We start from the raw sequence: 16,359 nt of genomic DNA on the forward strand, positions 1-16,359 counted from the left end.
AAACCTGGGATCAATCGCAACTTCCCCGCTTGACCAAATTGTATGATTCTAGGCAAATATTTAGTTTCACTGATCTTCTTTTTTCTTCCTTATCACATATAAAAGCACCTTAAAATATGTGTGTTTGGAAAGGGCACTGTAAAAAAACTATAATGTTGCTTTCTACATAATAACAATCTAGGCCACATATAGGGTACACATGACAACTGATTTGCTTCACAGTTCATTAGAGGCATTGTCGTCATGGGGGCTGCGTCAATGTTTCATAGTTAAAAACTATCACTTTTATTTTAATAAATGCCTCTCAATGCAGTGATATAATCTGATTTAATAAGTTGAAACGTCTGTCTCTTAAAGCAATACACGTATTGAAGAGACTATCTTATTTTTACCTGATATCTTTCGCTTGCTTCACATGGCAAATATTTTCAAGGCTCGGCTCATGCACGGGCACTTAGAGCCAAACCAGACCCTTAGTGTGGATCTCCCTGGTAGTTTGTTGACTCGCCCAACTCTATCACATATGCCAAGATGTCTGATATGAGTTCACTTCACTTCCAGGGATGGTGTGTCTGGGCTGCTAGGTCACACAGTTGTTTGTATATATATTTTTTAATTTTGTAATTTTTTGCACATTGCATAACCTTGCAAAAAAATAAAACAAACTGAATGCTTAGAAAGTCTTGACCGTGTGAATTTGTCAGTGCTTGTATACACTGTTATGTCAATGCTTTCATGAGGTCCTTAATTGGTTGCCCCCTTCCCCCATTTGTAACCCTCCAGTGAAGATTTTGTATTATGTTTACTGTAACACTGCTATATTTTCAGAACCTGCAACCATTGAGGGCAATGCCGAGATGGCTGATGTGGTGAACCTCATTCCATGGATGGACTATGAGTTCCGTGTGCTGGCTAGCAACATCCTAGGGGTAGGAGAGCCCAGTGCTCCCTCCCCAAAAATACGCACCAAAGAAGCAGGTGAGGCCTGAGAAAAGCACAAGACCATCTGTCCATGTGACAAATGAGATAAGGCATGAAAGAGTGACACATCTTGGGCTCACTGACAATACAAACATCTACATTTTACTTAGCAGAAAAGACCCGCTCACGAACAAATAAGTCAACTCATTGGACAACTTACTGCCCATGGAACAGCAATTCACTGGGAACGGAAAGGCAAGAGTAAAGGCGGGCCACCCCAATCAGGACAGACAGAATGACGTGCTTGGACATTGTAGGTCACATAGGCTCTACATCAGAGTAAACACTGGAAGCCAAATCCAGCATCATCGTCACACTCATTTCAGTGGAGCGAGAACAATTTTCAGAGTAGGGTGCTGCTATTAGTGTTACATCACAGAACTCATAGGGATCCTGAAAAAATCAAGCATTGCACTGGGAATAAGTGTTGCAAATTAGCCACAGCCATTTAATGAAAGAGTGGTAAGGGTGCAGTATGCAAATAGTGTGGCATTTAGGAACACACTGTCACAAATATATTACTAGAGCACAGTGTGGTAGGATCTGTGATTTACAGACAGCACATTTTCCATTGAACTGATCAATACATTTGCAGGCATACAGTTTGACTGACAAAACTATATAGCACACAAACGATAATGTGTTGAAATTGGGTTTCAGCAACAATTTATCATTTACACATTACCATGTATGGTGTCTTGGTTTGTTCTGGTCCTAATAAAATCTTTGCTTCTGTTGCACTTCAGAATCAGAGAAAAACACTTCAATTTAGCTTCTCTAACTGTTTATTCAATTTGAAATATTTACAGTTAATTTATAGGTACTTACATTTTGTTGTGTGCTAGAATAAAATTACATTATATAGCCTTTTCTTTTACTCCAGCAGGATTGTCACATAGTTCATTTTACAAAATCTTTACATTTTGTAGTAAAATAAAGAAAACACAAGTCCCCAGTTCAAAAGAATAGGCAGCAATTTGTCAGAACACTACACTGACATTTGACCTCTGTCTTTGACCTGCACAGCAAATGTGACAAGATAACTACAACATTTAAAGTAATCTTGAGTGCTCATTTACCTTTGGAACTTTTGCATGGTTATTTTGGGGAGCCCTACTTCCAGCGCCTATGAGTCATTTACGTTCCACACACTAGGTCCCTCCTTCCTGAAGTACACCCTCATACTCGCACAACACACCCAGTCCTGCACATCTAGTGTCCTCTTCATGGGGTACTGAAGAGTACGATTCTGTGGTCTCCCATCTTCACATTGGAAAAGTCAGGAGGAACTGGATGGTTAGCAGGAAGAGGGTTAGGAGTCTTTTCATGTCACCTGGCTTGGATGGTTCATGACACTGAAGAGCCGGGTATACGTGTGTCGGGTTCAGAAAGCACACCAACATCTCTCTTTAACTAACAGCCTTTACTGGAATTAAAGCAACACACAGGGCATACAGCCCAGGGGAGCGTTGTCTGCCACCCTCTGGATAATCATTTATAACTGTCTTACAGGAAGGCTGGAAAATGTGAGAATGAACACTACTTAAAAACTAACCCTCATCCCGATAGTCCAGTCTTATTGTTTACGTGCTAAGGGGAGCTCTTAGAGGTCATAGCTTTATCAATCACCATCAAGCCTAGATACCCAAATACAGCAAACCATTAAACTAAAGCAAGCAATGGTTATGAGCTCTGTCTTCTGTTTATAATATACATGGTATTCTTGAGACCCTGTCTACTGGGTAGGGGACCTATTGAGGGCCCAGCGGGAGTTGGAGGCACGAGAGAGAGAATGGATGGTTGTCGGAAGCAAGACAAAAGACGGACTACAGTGACCCACCCCAGCAGCAGACAGACAAACACACTTGTATCTCATAGTTGACAGAAGTTTTGTAGTTTGCCACTCTTGTTATAGATTAAGAGTTAAACCCAACTAGTAGCATGTAATATTTACACCAGCTTTCAGAGCACAAAATGTAGAATAATGCCTGGTGTAGTCCAGCAAGTGCCTTGAGGCACAGCCTGGACACTTAATACAATCATGGAGTTCTAAACAGAATGTAATACATAAAAAACAGCCATCATTTCAGTTTCCATAAAAGTATCTGGTTCAGTGGTCTTTCGATAATTTATAGTGCATTCCATCTTGAGTAAGAAATTACTTGCTATGGGTCACCCAAATGACTAAGGGCCTGATTAAATTCTTGGCAACAGAGTATTCTTACAACCAATAATGTATGTGACCACCAGGTTTAGATGCGGTGGACCACAAGAATAATCAGGGCAGAGACTTCTCCATTTCTGCTGTGGTTAAATCCCTCCGAAAGCCCTGCGGAGTGAGGGCCATAGGAGGCAGACTTGTATTTTCACTCCCCTTGCATAGATGGGCGAAATTAGAAGTCAGATTTCACTGCCCGTCAAAGCTGGGAAAATCTCAGTGTTACCGGGCAGTGAAAACTGTTAAGTGCTCCCTCGCCTTGGGAGATGACTCCCATGGCGTGGGAAGTAATTTATTTTGTATTGTAAAACAAAATAATCTTGCTTTGGGAGTTTTTTTTTTTAGAAAATAAAAAAGAAAACAGTTTGGTGCATGGCTCCGTCATGTTGATACCTGTGCACCAAACTTCACAAAGCATTCACAGGAACCACCGTGACGGCCCCTCAAGATGTCAGAACTGCTACTGTTAACTTGAAATTAATATGTAAATTTGCATTGCTTGCCCTTCTTGCCAGAGGCTCACGCCCCCTGGACATCCTTTCATGCTCTTCACCTTTCCCCATTCAAATATCGCTGGTATATGTAGTTCCTTTTCAACAATGCTGACACACAGGCAGAGCAGCAGGCGGATTACACCAGTGATGACCACTACAAGACTTTCAGTGTCTTGATAGAGAATATGACCACATGCAAGCTGAAGAGTTAATGAGCTGATACATAGGCTTGACACACTCGCAGTATGTGGAGGGAGTCATTCATACAACTGCAAGCTCAATCTAGCGTTCACATTGACTGGGATTGGAGGCCCAGCACTAATCATAGACTGAGAGCTCCATGGCCCTTTCCTGTTACCCAACACAGGCTTAGACATACATCCAAAAGCCAACACCTGAGTCCTTCATTCTGACCAAGTAAGGTCCGTAAATAATAAGATCAACACAAGAGCCTACAAACAACTACCCATCAGAAAGAAAGCCAACCTTTAAACAATTTACATATGATTTGAACAGATAGAATCCAGAATGTTGATAGCTTCGATATAAACTAGAGGAGAAAAAAACAGTGAATAAATCCTTACCTGTTCACTATCATCAAGCTCAAATTCTTCCTGCAGCACTCAGACCCAGATTCAAAAACATCACAGCCAAGTTACGACATCTCTGCAAGGATCCCTTGGCCTGCTTCATTGCTGAAATTGAGACACTCTGACATGCAATATGTATTATGCATCTCCCTCAAAACATTACTTACCTAAAAGTGAGCCTCCTTTTGGAGTCTCCAGCAGAAGTTATGTACATAAAATAAAAATGGCATTTTACAAGATGGCTCTAGCAATACCACAGTATGTTTTAGTAACTCGGTTGTCCTGTAGCCTAGCACCAGGATGCTGTTTCCATGGTAAGATTCACACTGTATTAAAAACTCTACATAACATAACACCATAGATGTGAACATCAGAAAGATTGGTAGGTCACGACCTAGCAGAGTGGAACTTTTGTTTTTTCATATTTTACTGAAGAATGTTATCTCTTTTTAATTTGTCAGCCCCTACGGTCGCACCATCTGGACTGAATGGAGGCGGTGGAGCTCCCAGCGAACTGATTATTACCTGGGCAGTAAGTGATGGAGTCACTCGGGGATGTGTGAGAGCTGGTGATGAAGGCCATTTTTTATGGTAGTCAGGGTCATTGTGGCCTTCAAGTTAACTAGTAATGTTTCTCTGTAGAGGAAGCAGCTGGTATTACCATGGAGAGCAAGTCATGTAGGGTTCTGCTGTGGTGCACTGGACGGCGTATAGTGCGCATGTCTTTGGTGATGCTAGGGAAAGCATCTAGTATACACAGAAGGCGGGGTTTGATCCTATTAGGCTTAGATGGGTCATTGACTCTGTAGAAACCTATATGTGATTCTTGTTTATATATGTGATTTGTTGATTTAGGAGTATCTTCTTATGTGTGGTATTGTTGTTTGTAATTATCCATTTTGTGCAATGTGCATACATTGTTAATTCTGTTTCTTTAAATGTCAAATACATATGTAGAGTGCTTCTAACTTCTCTATGACCTATACAAAAAGACATAGTATATTCAGGCACTTTTTTGCTATTAATAGTTTGAATTTATGGCAGTTAAGAGAATTTTCTGTTCACACAGGGACAGCATCCAGTACACAGTCATAGGGGGCATGGCAAGGTTAAATAGCAATGGAAGGATCAGTCAGCTATTCCACTGTAAGCAGTATTGGAGGGTACAAAGTCTATCACCTGATATCTTGTCCCAACAGGAACAGTCACATTACTAATGCCCAGGCACTTCTAGATGCGCTGGCCATAGCTTTGAGGGTCCCATTGGCCATTGCTGCCCACACATCACAGGCATTCTATTGTGCTCTCACAACCCAGGAATTATTCCCCATAACCATACTTCAGCACTCATGGAGTAAGTGCCAACAGCACTTCTGGAACACTCAAGCAGTAATTGCACATGGCTATACCCAGACACTTATAGAGTCACGGACCATGGTTGTAGAACCAACATCTAAGGTTACAACCAGGGATTCCTGGTTTTACTACCTATTGCTGCACTTAGTCATTCTGGGGATTTTCTACCCATAGATACACCGAAGAATTCCAGCAGTGGCATCTCATTGCTGTTCCCTAGCAAATCCTGGGAATTCATTGACCATAGTAGCTCAAGGCAACGCTAGAGACACCCTCAATAGCTGTACTAGGGCACAGCTGCTGTTGCCTAGCTATTCATGGAGTACCTTCCTTAACTGTACCAGTCACCCTTGTGGGGCAGTGCCCCTGCCTGTATCCATGTACTTCTGGTGTGGATCTACAACAGGGCTTCTCTGAGTCTCTGCCCATAGATCTACATAAGGCACTCCTGAAGTGATTCCATATGGTTCTGGTCATTGACAGAGGTACCACGTGAGCATCCGGCCATTCGTGAGATATTTTCACAGGCTAAGAAGCCCAAATATTTGTCATATTTATGGGAGTAAGTGTATTTCCCTATTATGCTGTAAAAATCTGAATACTGTTCCCTTAAGTGGTCTGAGCTAAGCAGCTAATGTCTCAGAAAGCAATGTAATATAGCGCTAATTTTCACAATTGTTGAAAAACGGACTGCCGCGCTATAAAAGTTGTACGTCTTTTGAGCCACGTGGTAATTTCTTGCCACTGAAGCAAAACTACCCCCAGTATGATTTCACAGTAGTAAATAAGGGCATCTCCCATAGTTACGTCACTGTAGTAAGAGAATACTCAAGGCCGATGCCTCTGTAGTGTAATAGAACTGCATTTAGAGAAATGGAATTCGTGCTGTGATGTCACAATGCTGAAGGCACAGTTGTGCATTCTTAGACGATGAATACACTCCTAACCCATGTTCTCCTGTGTCCTTACAGCCTATGACACGGGAGTACCAGAACGGAGATGGCTTTGGCTACATCCTGGCATTCCGCAAACAGGGTACAGTGGACTGGCAGACGGCCAAGGTGCCTGGGTCCGAATCCATGCACTTCGTCTACCACAACGAGAGCATTGCCCCCTACATGCCGTTCGAGGTGAAAGTGAAAGCTTACAACCGCAAAGGAGAGGGGCCAGAGAGCTTGGCAGCAGTGGTATACTCTGCAGAAGATGGTAAGGAGCATGGCCCATTTCTCCAGGAGAGAGTGTTGTGTGCCTTTCCAGAATGCATGGCACCTTCATGTTTCTAGGTTGGCGTGACCATGAGGAGGTATCTCATTGTGGGAATATCCAGAAATTATCTAGTTTATTGCATCACAATTATACAGCATTCATACTCCTGACAAAGGGCGAAGTGCATTAGAGGACATGTAGGGCACTGCCACATGATGGGAGTACTTGGTTGGAAGAGTGTTGAACTGCAGTGTGACCTATGTTGGGAGCATTCTTGTGTCATGTGTGAAAGATCACAGAGTCTTGTTTCACTCTTCCTAGGTGTGTGATGTCAGGGAAAGGAGTGAGAGAATACATGCAATTTACTTTGATTCATTGTTGTGCCTGATTAAGCGGGTCTTCGTAGAATCCGTTCACGGCATGGTATGTACTGGATACTGGCAGTCATGGCGGATGCTGCACAAGCCCCACATTGCTGTGACAAGTGAGGGTGTGCTTCGGATTATCAAGATGGGTATCTTGATGGCATGAAATATCCTGACCAAAATATCGAGGACGAAATATCGAAAGGTAAGTAAGTAGAGATTTTCTGTACCTTACTCCACATCTATGCACCTTGACAATATTTACAACTTCAGGGTGCATAGATGTGGAGTAAAGAATAGTGAGCCTGTACTTCCTCTGGATGCACTTACCTTTCAATATTATGACCTATGCTCAATATTACGTAGTAGAATGACAGGTGAGGGGCCTTCAGGCAGCCCATAAAGAAGTGATGAGGTTTAACCTCATAAACAAGTGAACTACATCCACAGAAATGTTTTCTAGGGGCTACCCAGTTGTAACAGAGAAGCAGCCCACAGGAGTTCACTGACTACGGGCAGTCAGGTCACATGCTCTATGGGGTCCTTTGAAGAGCAACTGAGAAGTAGACCAGGGTATGCACTAGTTACAGACGTGAGTAGCAACAGTGCAGCTTCTGGGAAGGCAGTTAGCCATCATAGGGATACTGTTCAGGAGCATTGAGGAGTGTATCATTGTGAGCAACCAACCAGCGATAGTGTGGCAGTCCACAGGCATGCATTGCATACAGGCAGTCAGGGCTCCAAATTTACAGCTGGGCATGCAGGCCAACAATCAAGGGCTCTAGACAAATGACTTAAACACATGACACAAATCAAGGAGAATATAGCCTAATGCCCAGCTCTTATAGATAACCTCACCCCTTTTGAGTCAATCATGAAGCAGTGAAGGAAGGGCCCAGAGAATACTGTAGATGCCGAAGTAGTGAGTCTGTGGTCTCCAGAGGAGGATTACAACAGGAACCTCAGTAAAGGATTTAGTGGGCCCATCCAGAGGTGATGAAGAGGTTCTCCAAGGAAATTCACAGACACCTCAATGAAGAGTTTAAGGTATACTAGCCAAAAGTGGTGAATGATCAACCCAAGTAATTCACAGGGACCTCCAGAGAGCGTCCAATGTGTGTACTAACCAAGGTGGTGAAAGTGCTACCCCAGGATTACCACATACATGTCAAAAGAGGGTCTACTATGTCCACAAATCTCAGGGGTAGATGAGATTTGAGAAACCTATAGAGAAGGAATATATTTGGATTAATGAAAAAAGGGAAGAGTGTCAGGGTTCAAGACATGTTTGGGCACAAGAGATTGGGAAGTTGGAGGAGAGGGCACAGAGGACAGTGTACAAAATGCACTCATACTCAAAAAACTACATTTCCCAGACTTACATGCACAGCCCCAGCAGAAATAGGACAGACGCAATCAGGCACACTTCCTTTTCAGTTGTTGCAAACTAAGGACTTTAACCCCAACTGTTTAGCGTACCCTTGTCTGTTAATAGTAGTTGTCACTCTTTGCTGTTCATTATAGTTCCAACTCGGCTTGTTCGACCGTACCTTTATTGGTTTCAAACCTTTTTGTTCTCCTCCGTCCTCTTGTCCCGACCCTGTATTGGGAATTCTAGCTTTGATTCCATCTTGTTAGTTTGTCTCCTTGCCTAGGCCTATTCTCTCCTGGTGCAGCATGAGTTTCTATCGTCAGCTGTTGTGCGGGGTCTGGGATACACTGGGGCTAGTTATAGCATCCCTTTCACTTGCACCGGGTAAATCCTGTACCTTGTTATCCTTATGTTTAAATATTTTTTCCTGCTGTCGTGCATTTTGTAATTATGTTTTCTCACCCTTACGTGGAGACCTTGGTATCCTCAACTTGTCCAGAGATCTGTGCCTCTGAAATATGTGCAGTTTTCTGAATACCAGCCTACAGGTGGGAGTGTGTGTGTGTGTCTCCCTCCTTACTTCTTTTTTCTTCTTAGCTTGAATCGTTTTTTAAATCTTTGGTCCAGCGTCAGGCCTCTTGGGAGAGACAGACTGACTGGCCTTGAAATCCATACTCTCAAACCACTGTGTTCAAGATAGATTGCCGGACCCTACAAAATGGAGTCTGAGGCCAGTTCCCTGCAAATACAATTTATAAGATTCAAGATGATCTTAAAGTTGCTAGTCAAGAGAGCAAATTTCTCTTCGGGAAATTAAATCAGGCAGTCAGCCTTCCCAGTAGATCTATGGAAAGAGAATGAAATCCTGAGACTCCCCCTGGTGTCAATGCCACCTTAAATACGGGAGGGAGTAATTTGGTAACAGCAGAAGAGGGACCGGCATCTTATGTTTCTTCTGTTTTGGTGCAAACCGAAAAATCAGTGGAAGATGCATATCTCTTTCAAGTGTTTATGGCTCAATGCAATCTATGCGAAGGTATTCAAGCAAAGACATTTCAGCCTGGGCAACTGCCTTAGTTTGAAACCAAATCCTCTGCTGTTGAGCTTTTAAATCTTTGCATAGCAATTTATGGCCGTTTTGGCAAAAAAAAGGCCGTTGCCTATGCTGCTTTCCTTTCTCTACAGCAAGGCACGTAGGGCCTGGTGTCCGATATTAGTCAGTTCCAACATTTAATCGCTGAAGTAACCTAGACAGATGAGTCTGCAGAGAGGGTGTCGATCATGTCCATCATGAGAGCTTGAAGAATACAATTTCTTTAGTGGTGACTAGACCCACAAACACTACTGCACTGAATTTCCCTTACAAAGTGACACCAAACAAGCTCCAAGTAAGCACGAAAGGTGGATTCCAGCAGAGATGTCAGTCCCTGTCTTTCTAGAAGCAGTTAATGAAAACCTAAGATTCACCAACAGAGTCATACAGTTAGGAAACATTCACAGAACATTATTGTCTTACAAGAAAGCTTGAAGAAGAGAGGGGAGGTCTTTGCATTTCTTGCAGACTGCAAAGACACTTTGTGATAGAATGCATGAATAAGACGTTAAACTCCAGAACACGACTGTGAAGGCCAAACCCCAGTCATTGCCTGCAATTTTCCAAAGTTCGCCCCTTCAGTAAAAACTTTGGTAGAGAGCATTTCCACCTCCCTGTACAAATTCCCGCCGGCGAAAGTCCCTATTTCCACACTGGCTCTCATCAACTACAGTGCTTCAGGGTACTTTTTAGATCAAAAGGTTCAATGCAAGACATGCATCAAATCAGGGAAAAGTGATTCTAGAACCCATTGTAGGAAAAGATGGGAAACCTCTTGTATCATGAGAAGTATGCTGGAAAACTCCACCTTTAGGAAAAGTTGTGCCAACTTGACATTTTGAGATCAATCAATTGGACCTCATTGACACTCTAGTATTCAACATTGTAATAGGTACACTTTGGTTATAGAATCATAATCGTTCTATTTATTGCTAAGAACAAAGTATTCACTTTTCATTCAAGATTGCATTAAGAGTCGTCTTCCATGGAAAGGTTTGGAATATATACTTCCCTTAATTTGTTGTACAAAACAGAAAGAAACGTAACAACCCCAGATACATGAGACATTTAAAGGTTTCCAAGATGTTCTAGTAAAAGAAGAGTGGATCAACTACCCCTGCATCATCCTTGTGACTGTCTTATTGACTTGGTCTCTGGAGCAAAGATTCTTCGCAGGCGGAGATATTGGCTCACAGTATAAGATAAAATCCTTCAAGAATATGTATTGGAAAATCTACAGAAGGGATTTATTTCTCATTCCATTTTACCTATGGGAGCCTCAATATTCTTCTTTCCTGAACCAAAGGAGTACGTTCAGACTGTGCATCGGATACAGAGAACTTAATGCCATTACAATCAGGAATAGATGGCCAATACCATTGAGCTCTGTGCTGTTAGATCAGAGCAAATCAACCATTACTTTTGTGATTTTTTTCCAAGATTGATCTACATGGTGCCAACAACTGAGTAAGGATATGAGCAGGTGATGAAAGGAAAACTGCTTTCAACACAAGATACGGACATCTTAAGTTTTCGGTGATTCCCTTTGGCTTATGTAATACCCCTGCCACTCTTCAGCATTTTGTAAATTATATTTTTTGACATCTTTTGGACACATACACCATTATATATCTGGATAACACTTTGATCTTTTTGCAAAATGTAGAGGGACATCATATACATGTGAAGTAAGCACTTAGAAGATTGAGAGTTCACTTTTTACAAAACTTGAAATATGTCTCTTTGAAGTACCTAAAGATGTATTCCAGGGGTTTCATATTCAAAGAGGAATAACTATGGATTTGGAAATGTTTACAGCAGTACATAATTGACTCCAACCAAGAACCATCAAAGAAGTGCAGAGGTTCTGGGGCTCTCAAATTTCTATAGGCATTGTATACAAGGTTTCTCTGTGATTGTCTGCCCCATATCAAAACTCACCCAAAAGAAGAAGGGCAAGTAACTCACCTTCAACACCCTTAAAGAAGCATTTACTAAGGCATGTATTGTATAAGCCTTTCATCATAGACTCTTGCCTCTTTTTTCGTTGTTGAGGCGATTCTGTCACAGAAGGATCCGGAAAATGAAGAAATTCATTTGGTGCATTATTATTCTCAAACTTTAACATCAGCAGAAATCAACTACACCATTTATGACAGAGAACGTTTGGTGATAAAGGAGGCCCTCTCTTATTGGAGCCATTTCTCCGAAGGAGCTCAATTTTGTATTACAATCTGGACTGATCATAATAACGTGGATTTTCTAAGTCCATGAAATGCATGAATCAGGTTGCAAGACATGTTTGGGCCCAAGAGTCAGAGACCTTGGAGGAGATGGCATACAAGACGGTGAAAAATACACACGTGCACTCAAATTACTATATTTATTTCCCAGACTCTCATGCTCAGTCCTAGCCACTAGAGGGCCAGCACAATCAGGCATACTTCCAGGTCGATAGTGTTGAACAAAGTATTTCAACCCCACTTTTGTAGGATTCTCTTGTTTTGCAACAGTGGTTGTTGTTACTCTGATCGTCACTATAGTTCAAACTTGGCTTATTCGACTCTCCAACTTTGTTATTTTCTCCCCTTTTCAGTTCCCTCTGTACTCTGGGTTCCCTACTGTTTGTTGTGAATTCCTGGTTTGTTACCCTCTTCTAAATTGGTCTCCTTCTCTTGCTTCTGGGGCAGTGGTGGTTTCCATCTTCGGCTCTTCTGCGAGGTTGGTAATATGCCATGGGCTAGTTAGTGTCCCCTCTGCTTCTGCTGGGTAACTACTGCACCTTGTTAGACTTATGTTCAATGTTTAGTACATGTAGTCGTCGGTTTGGTAATTGTGTTCTCTCACCCTTAGTTGGCGATCATGATAGCCTAAATTTTCCCGAGAGACGCTGTGCCTCTGAAATCTGTTCTGCATTTTCCGAATACTAGCCTGCAGGAGTGTCTCTCAGTCTCTCTCCTTTACCCCGTTTTCCCCTTAGCCTGGGTCTTCTTTACCATCCTTGGTTCAGTGCAAGTGGGTATGTCAACCTCTAGGGGGAGATGGAGGGCTTGGCCTTGACATCCACACTCTTGGATCACTGTGTTCACGGCAACTAGCAGGTGACATTTATGGGAGGGAGTATGAAGGGTAGGATTTGTGACTGAGCGCCCTATTTGAGTCCCAACAGGTCCAAACAAGGAAGATGCCAGAAGAAGGCATCTTAAGCTCTTTGCCCTTCACCTGAATACTGAAAACTAGGAGAGGTGATTTATGAGAAAATGTCAAGAGGCGGGACTGTCACAGATAAGGGCCCATTCCACATTGCACCAGCAGCCAATAGGATTGGACTTGTCCCTGCAGTCGTATTGGGAAGTGGCTGCAGGAGTGAAAGGCACCAGGTGCAATTGAAGCACCAGGTGAAAAAGAACAACCTGCAAGGCAAAACAATCATGTAATCTCCTAAACCCAAACTAGAAAAAAAACATAAAAAACACAAATGTTGTGAGCTACTGTACTATGGTCTAAACAAAGGCCTGGGACATATTACATCTCTGCTTCATTTTATGAATTTACAGGGGCCTAGCTTCAGGGTGGGTGTTTGGGGTGTTACACCACTCTAAAAAAATGTATTCTGCATAAAATATTTGGGTACAAGTGCTTTCAGTCAAGTATTGTGAGGTGTCTGCCATACTTCACCTATAATTTTAACATTCAAACAGACATGCACACTCTCTCGTCTGTTTCAAAGGTTTTAAAACATATTTGTTGATTCGAAAAATATTATGTTTAAGTATTCCTAACCATGCACATTATGCCCTCTAGGCCCCACACCCATGCCCTGCTTCTCATATAAAGTATTTTAACATGATATGCCAGCGTGATTGTTGGGAAATCTGAAGTTCACATCCCCTTTCCTGACCAAGCTACATCCCTGTGCACTGATGGTGGTACAGCATAGGCCACTATGACGGGTTAGAAGTTGTCTATGCATTTCTCTGCCTTATGCTCAAATACAGTCATGAGGGGTTGCACAGTGGTGGTAGGTTGGTCGTTAGGATAAGTGGCTGCTCCTCCAGAATTTGGATATATTGGCCCATATTTACGACAAAGTGGCGCAGCATGGTGCTGCGCTAAAATGAGCAGTGCCGCTCTGTGCCACTTTTGAAAAGCAGGGATGCACCATAATTACAGGAATATGGCGCACCCCTGTGTTTCCCACTGCACCAACGCAGACGTTATGCACCATAGTGTAAAGGTGTCTGTGTTGAGGGAACAGATTGTTTATGTGCAGGAAGGTGTCCCTTCTTGCACATAAACAATCTACAATGGTGATTTGGCACTTCTATGTGTGCTGCTTTCTGCAGCACACAAAGAAGTACCAAAGTGTCATTTTGGAATGATTGTTTATGTGCAGGAAGGTATACCTTCCTGCACATAAACAATCATTTATGGCCTTTTGCTCCTTCTATGTGTGCTGCAGGAAGCAGCACACATAGAAAGAGCAATAAACGAGGAGAAATGAAAGTATTCCTCCTCATTGTGCCATGCTAACGCCACCCCTGGGTTGGTGTTAGTTTTTGGTGCTGCCTCAGATTTATGCCTTCTTGTAAATCTGGGGCGTCGTCAAAAGCAATGTGTGTTACGGTGAAAAGCCCACAGCAGCACCCATTGCACGCCCCTCTGATGCAGAAAACTGCGTGGGAGGGACCCATATCTACATTGTAAATATGGTGCAATGAAAAGCTCCACCGGAGTGTCACTGAAAGTGATGATCAGGTGGCACTATGGCCTTGTAAATCTGGCCCACTGTATTTGAAAAAGTGATTAGCTGATAACAATAACAACTTGTGTTTTTAGGTCTGGCTTTAAGGGTGCAGCTGTCTGCCAGAGCTTTTGTCAAACTCTTTCTAAGAAATATACATAAAACCGACTTTGAAAGAGGGTTATTGTTTGGTGTATCATACCAACGTATGCCGAAACCTTTTATTGCAATGCAGGAGGAACTCATTTAAATTTCAAAACTAACACAAATCATTTCATATTTCAGCCATTTTTGTAATGTACTTGTCCGGCTAAAGTTCAAGCCTGCCCCTTGCATGGTCTTCTAGCTTCTCTTATTTACATAAAGAAGGCTGTTCTGAAGCCTCGCAGTTGCATATTTTCTTTTTTGTTTTTTAAGACCCTGGCAGCTTCTCATAAAAATTCTCTGGAGCCAAGCCTTCCTTTTTCGTAATTTGAGCACCCAGCCGGGCTGAGTCTTTATACTTATCTACACTGCTGCCAGAGCACAATATTTCTTTTTTTCTATCTTCAAGGCAAGTACATCCCCATTATTATATTGCTTTTATGTCTGTGTCATAGAAAGAAAAGCAGGACTAAAAATGCCCTTTTATTATCCAAAGTTCGTTTCCACAGAAAGAAATGAAGGGTTCCTTTCCTATTGACTTCTGTTTCACATACAAACAAATGCAGTACTATGATGAAACCTTCCTAGCTACCTGACCTATGTTTCACTCCTTGGTATACTGAGGGTGCTCTTGTAGTCCTGTTTATGTTTTATGGGAAAAGTCTGTCAGTTTGTAAGGTAGCCTTCAATATAGTTCTGTTTGCAATGCTTAATTTGAGCCGGTGGGTTCCAGTGCGGGGCACCAGCACTTATTTTTGAGGGCCGGCACTTATTTTTCTGCCTCAAGCATTTACTGAGAGCAAAAGACACATATGGAAAAGACGGAGGAAGAGAAAAATTTAAAAGCGCCACAAAGGGATAAAGCAGAAAGCTGTAAGAGGGAGCTAAAGGGGCAGGGAGTGGCTAATGGTTTAAAGAGGCCTGAGATGGCTTCAAGATTGCGCAGCCTCAGTATTCTGTGCTCGAACATTTAAATGCAGCAGCTGCGAGTTTCAAAGAAGAGCTCTAGTCACCGGCAGGATGACCACTTGTCCGTAATTTTCATGGACTGCCCTTAATTTCGCCTAGCCATCCGTTGTCAGTGATGAAAGGCTTAAAGGACAGCATTTGTCCATAATTTTAGCCTTTCACCTAAAGGACAAAATCTAATGAGGACAGATCAGTTTTCCCAGCTGGATTGAAAGGCAGGGACCCTTGTGTGCTTTGAGAGAGGGAGGGGCAGACAGATAAGAAAAGGTCTTCTTGCCAGGGTGTCTGCTTCTCTAAAGAAATGCAAATGTGCGCAACTGGTAAACATGCAAATGTAAAGGGGCTTTTCTTTTAGAGAGGTACTGTAATGGTATGCCAAGGTGAGCTGTGGAGTGTGGGGTTTTAATGGACTGTAATAAAAATTTTTAGTACTAGGTATAAACTGTATATTATTCAAATCTGTATTTTAGAAGGACTTTTTTTATTTAACCAAAATATATTTGTACATTTTGTAGCAGCCTATATTATGATGTTTGTAATGCATGTTTAAAATAAGGACTCACACATTCACAGTTCTTTCAGGGACCTCAGTACCTCGTAGTACTAACAAACATTGGCAGAGCCAATAGGTCTCATCTACGCAAGAGTTATTGGCTTTGCCAGTGTGTTTTAGCCATGTTATACACCAGAGTGGCTGCTGTGCAGCATAGACAAAAGTTAGTGGCATGGTGGTGTAGAGTAGAGTAGAGTGGCATAGGAGCAGTGGCGTAGAGCACTCTATGCTAATATGCTCTATGGTAGTGCACTTTACTCTGTAACACTCAACT

The 16,359-nt window shown here is 42.3% G+C and overlaps 1 protein-coding gene across 2 annotated transcripts in view; it reads left to right on the top strand.

Annotated features, from left to right (window-relative positions):
- The window catches only part of CNTN2 (contactin 2), a 184,647-nt gene that overhangs the window by 138,896 nt on the left and 29,392 nt on the right, over positions 1-16,359 (top strand). For both annotated transcript variants that reach the window (XM_069238524.1, XM_069238523.1), the window contains exons 16-18: positions 829-978; positions 4,745-4,815; positions 6,611-6,845. In XM_069238524.1, coding sequence (XP_069094625.1) covers positions 829-978; positions 4,745-4,815; positions 6,611-6,845 — 456 coding nt within the window. The remainder of the gene's footprint in view (positions 1-828; positions 979-4,744; positions 4,816-6,610; positions 6,846-16,359) is intronic.

Source organism: Pleurodeles waltl, chromosome 6 (assembly GCF_031143425.1).
Source record: "Pleurodeles waltl isolate 20211129_DDA chromosome 6, aPleWal1.hap1.20221129, whole genome shotgun sequence".
Lineage (NCBI taxonomy): Eukaryota > Metazoa > Chordata > Amphibia > Caudata > Salamandridae > Pleurodeles > Pleurodeles waltl.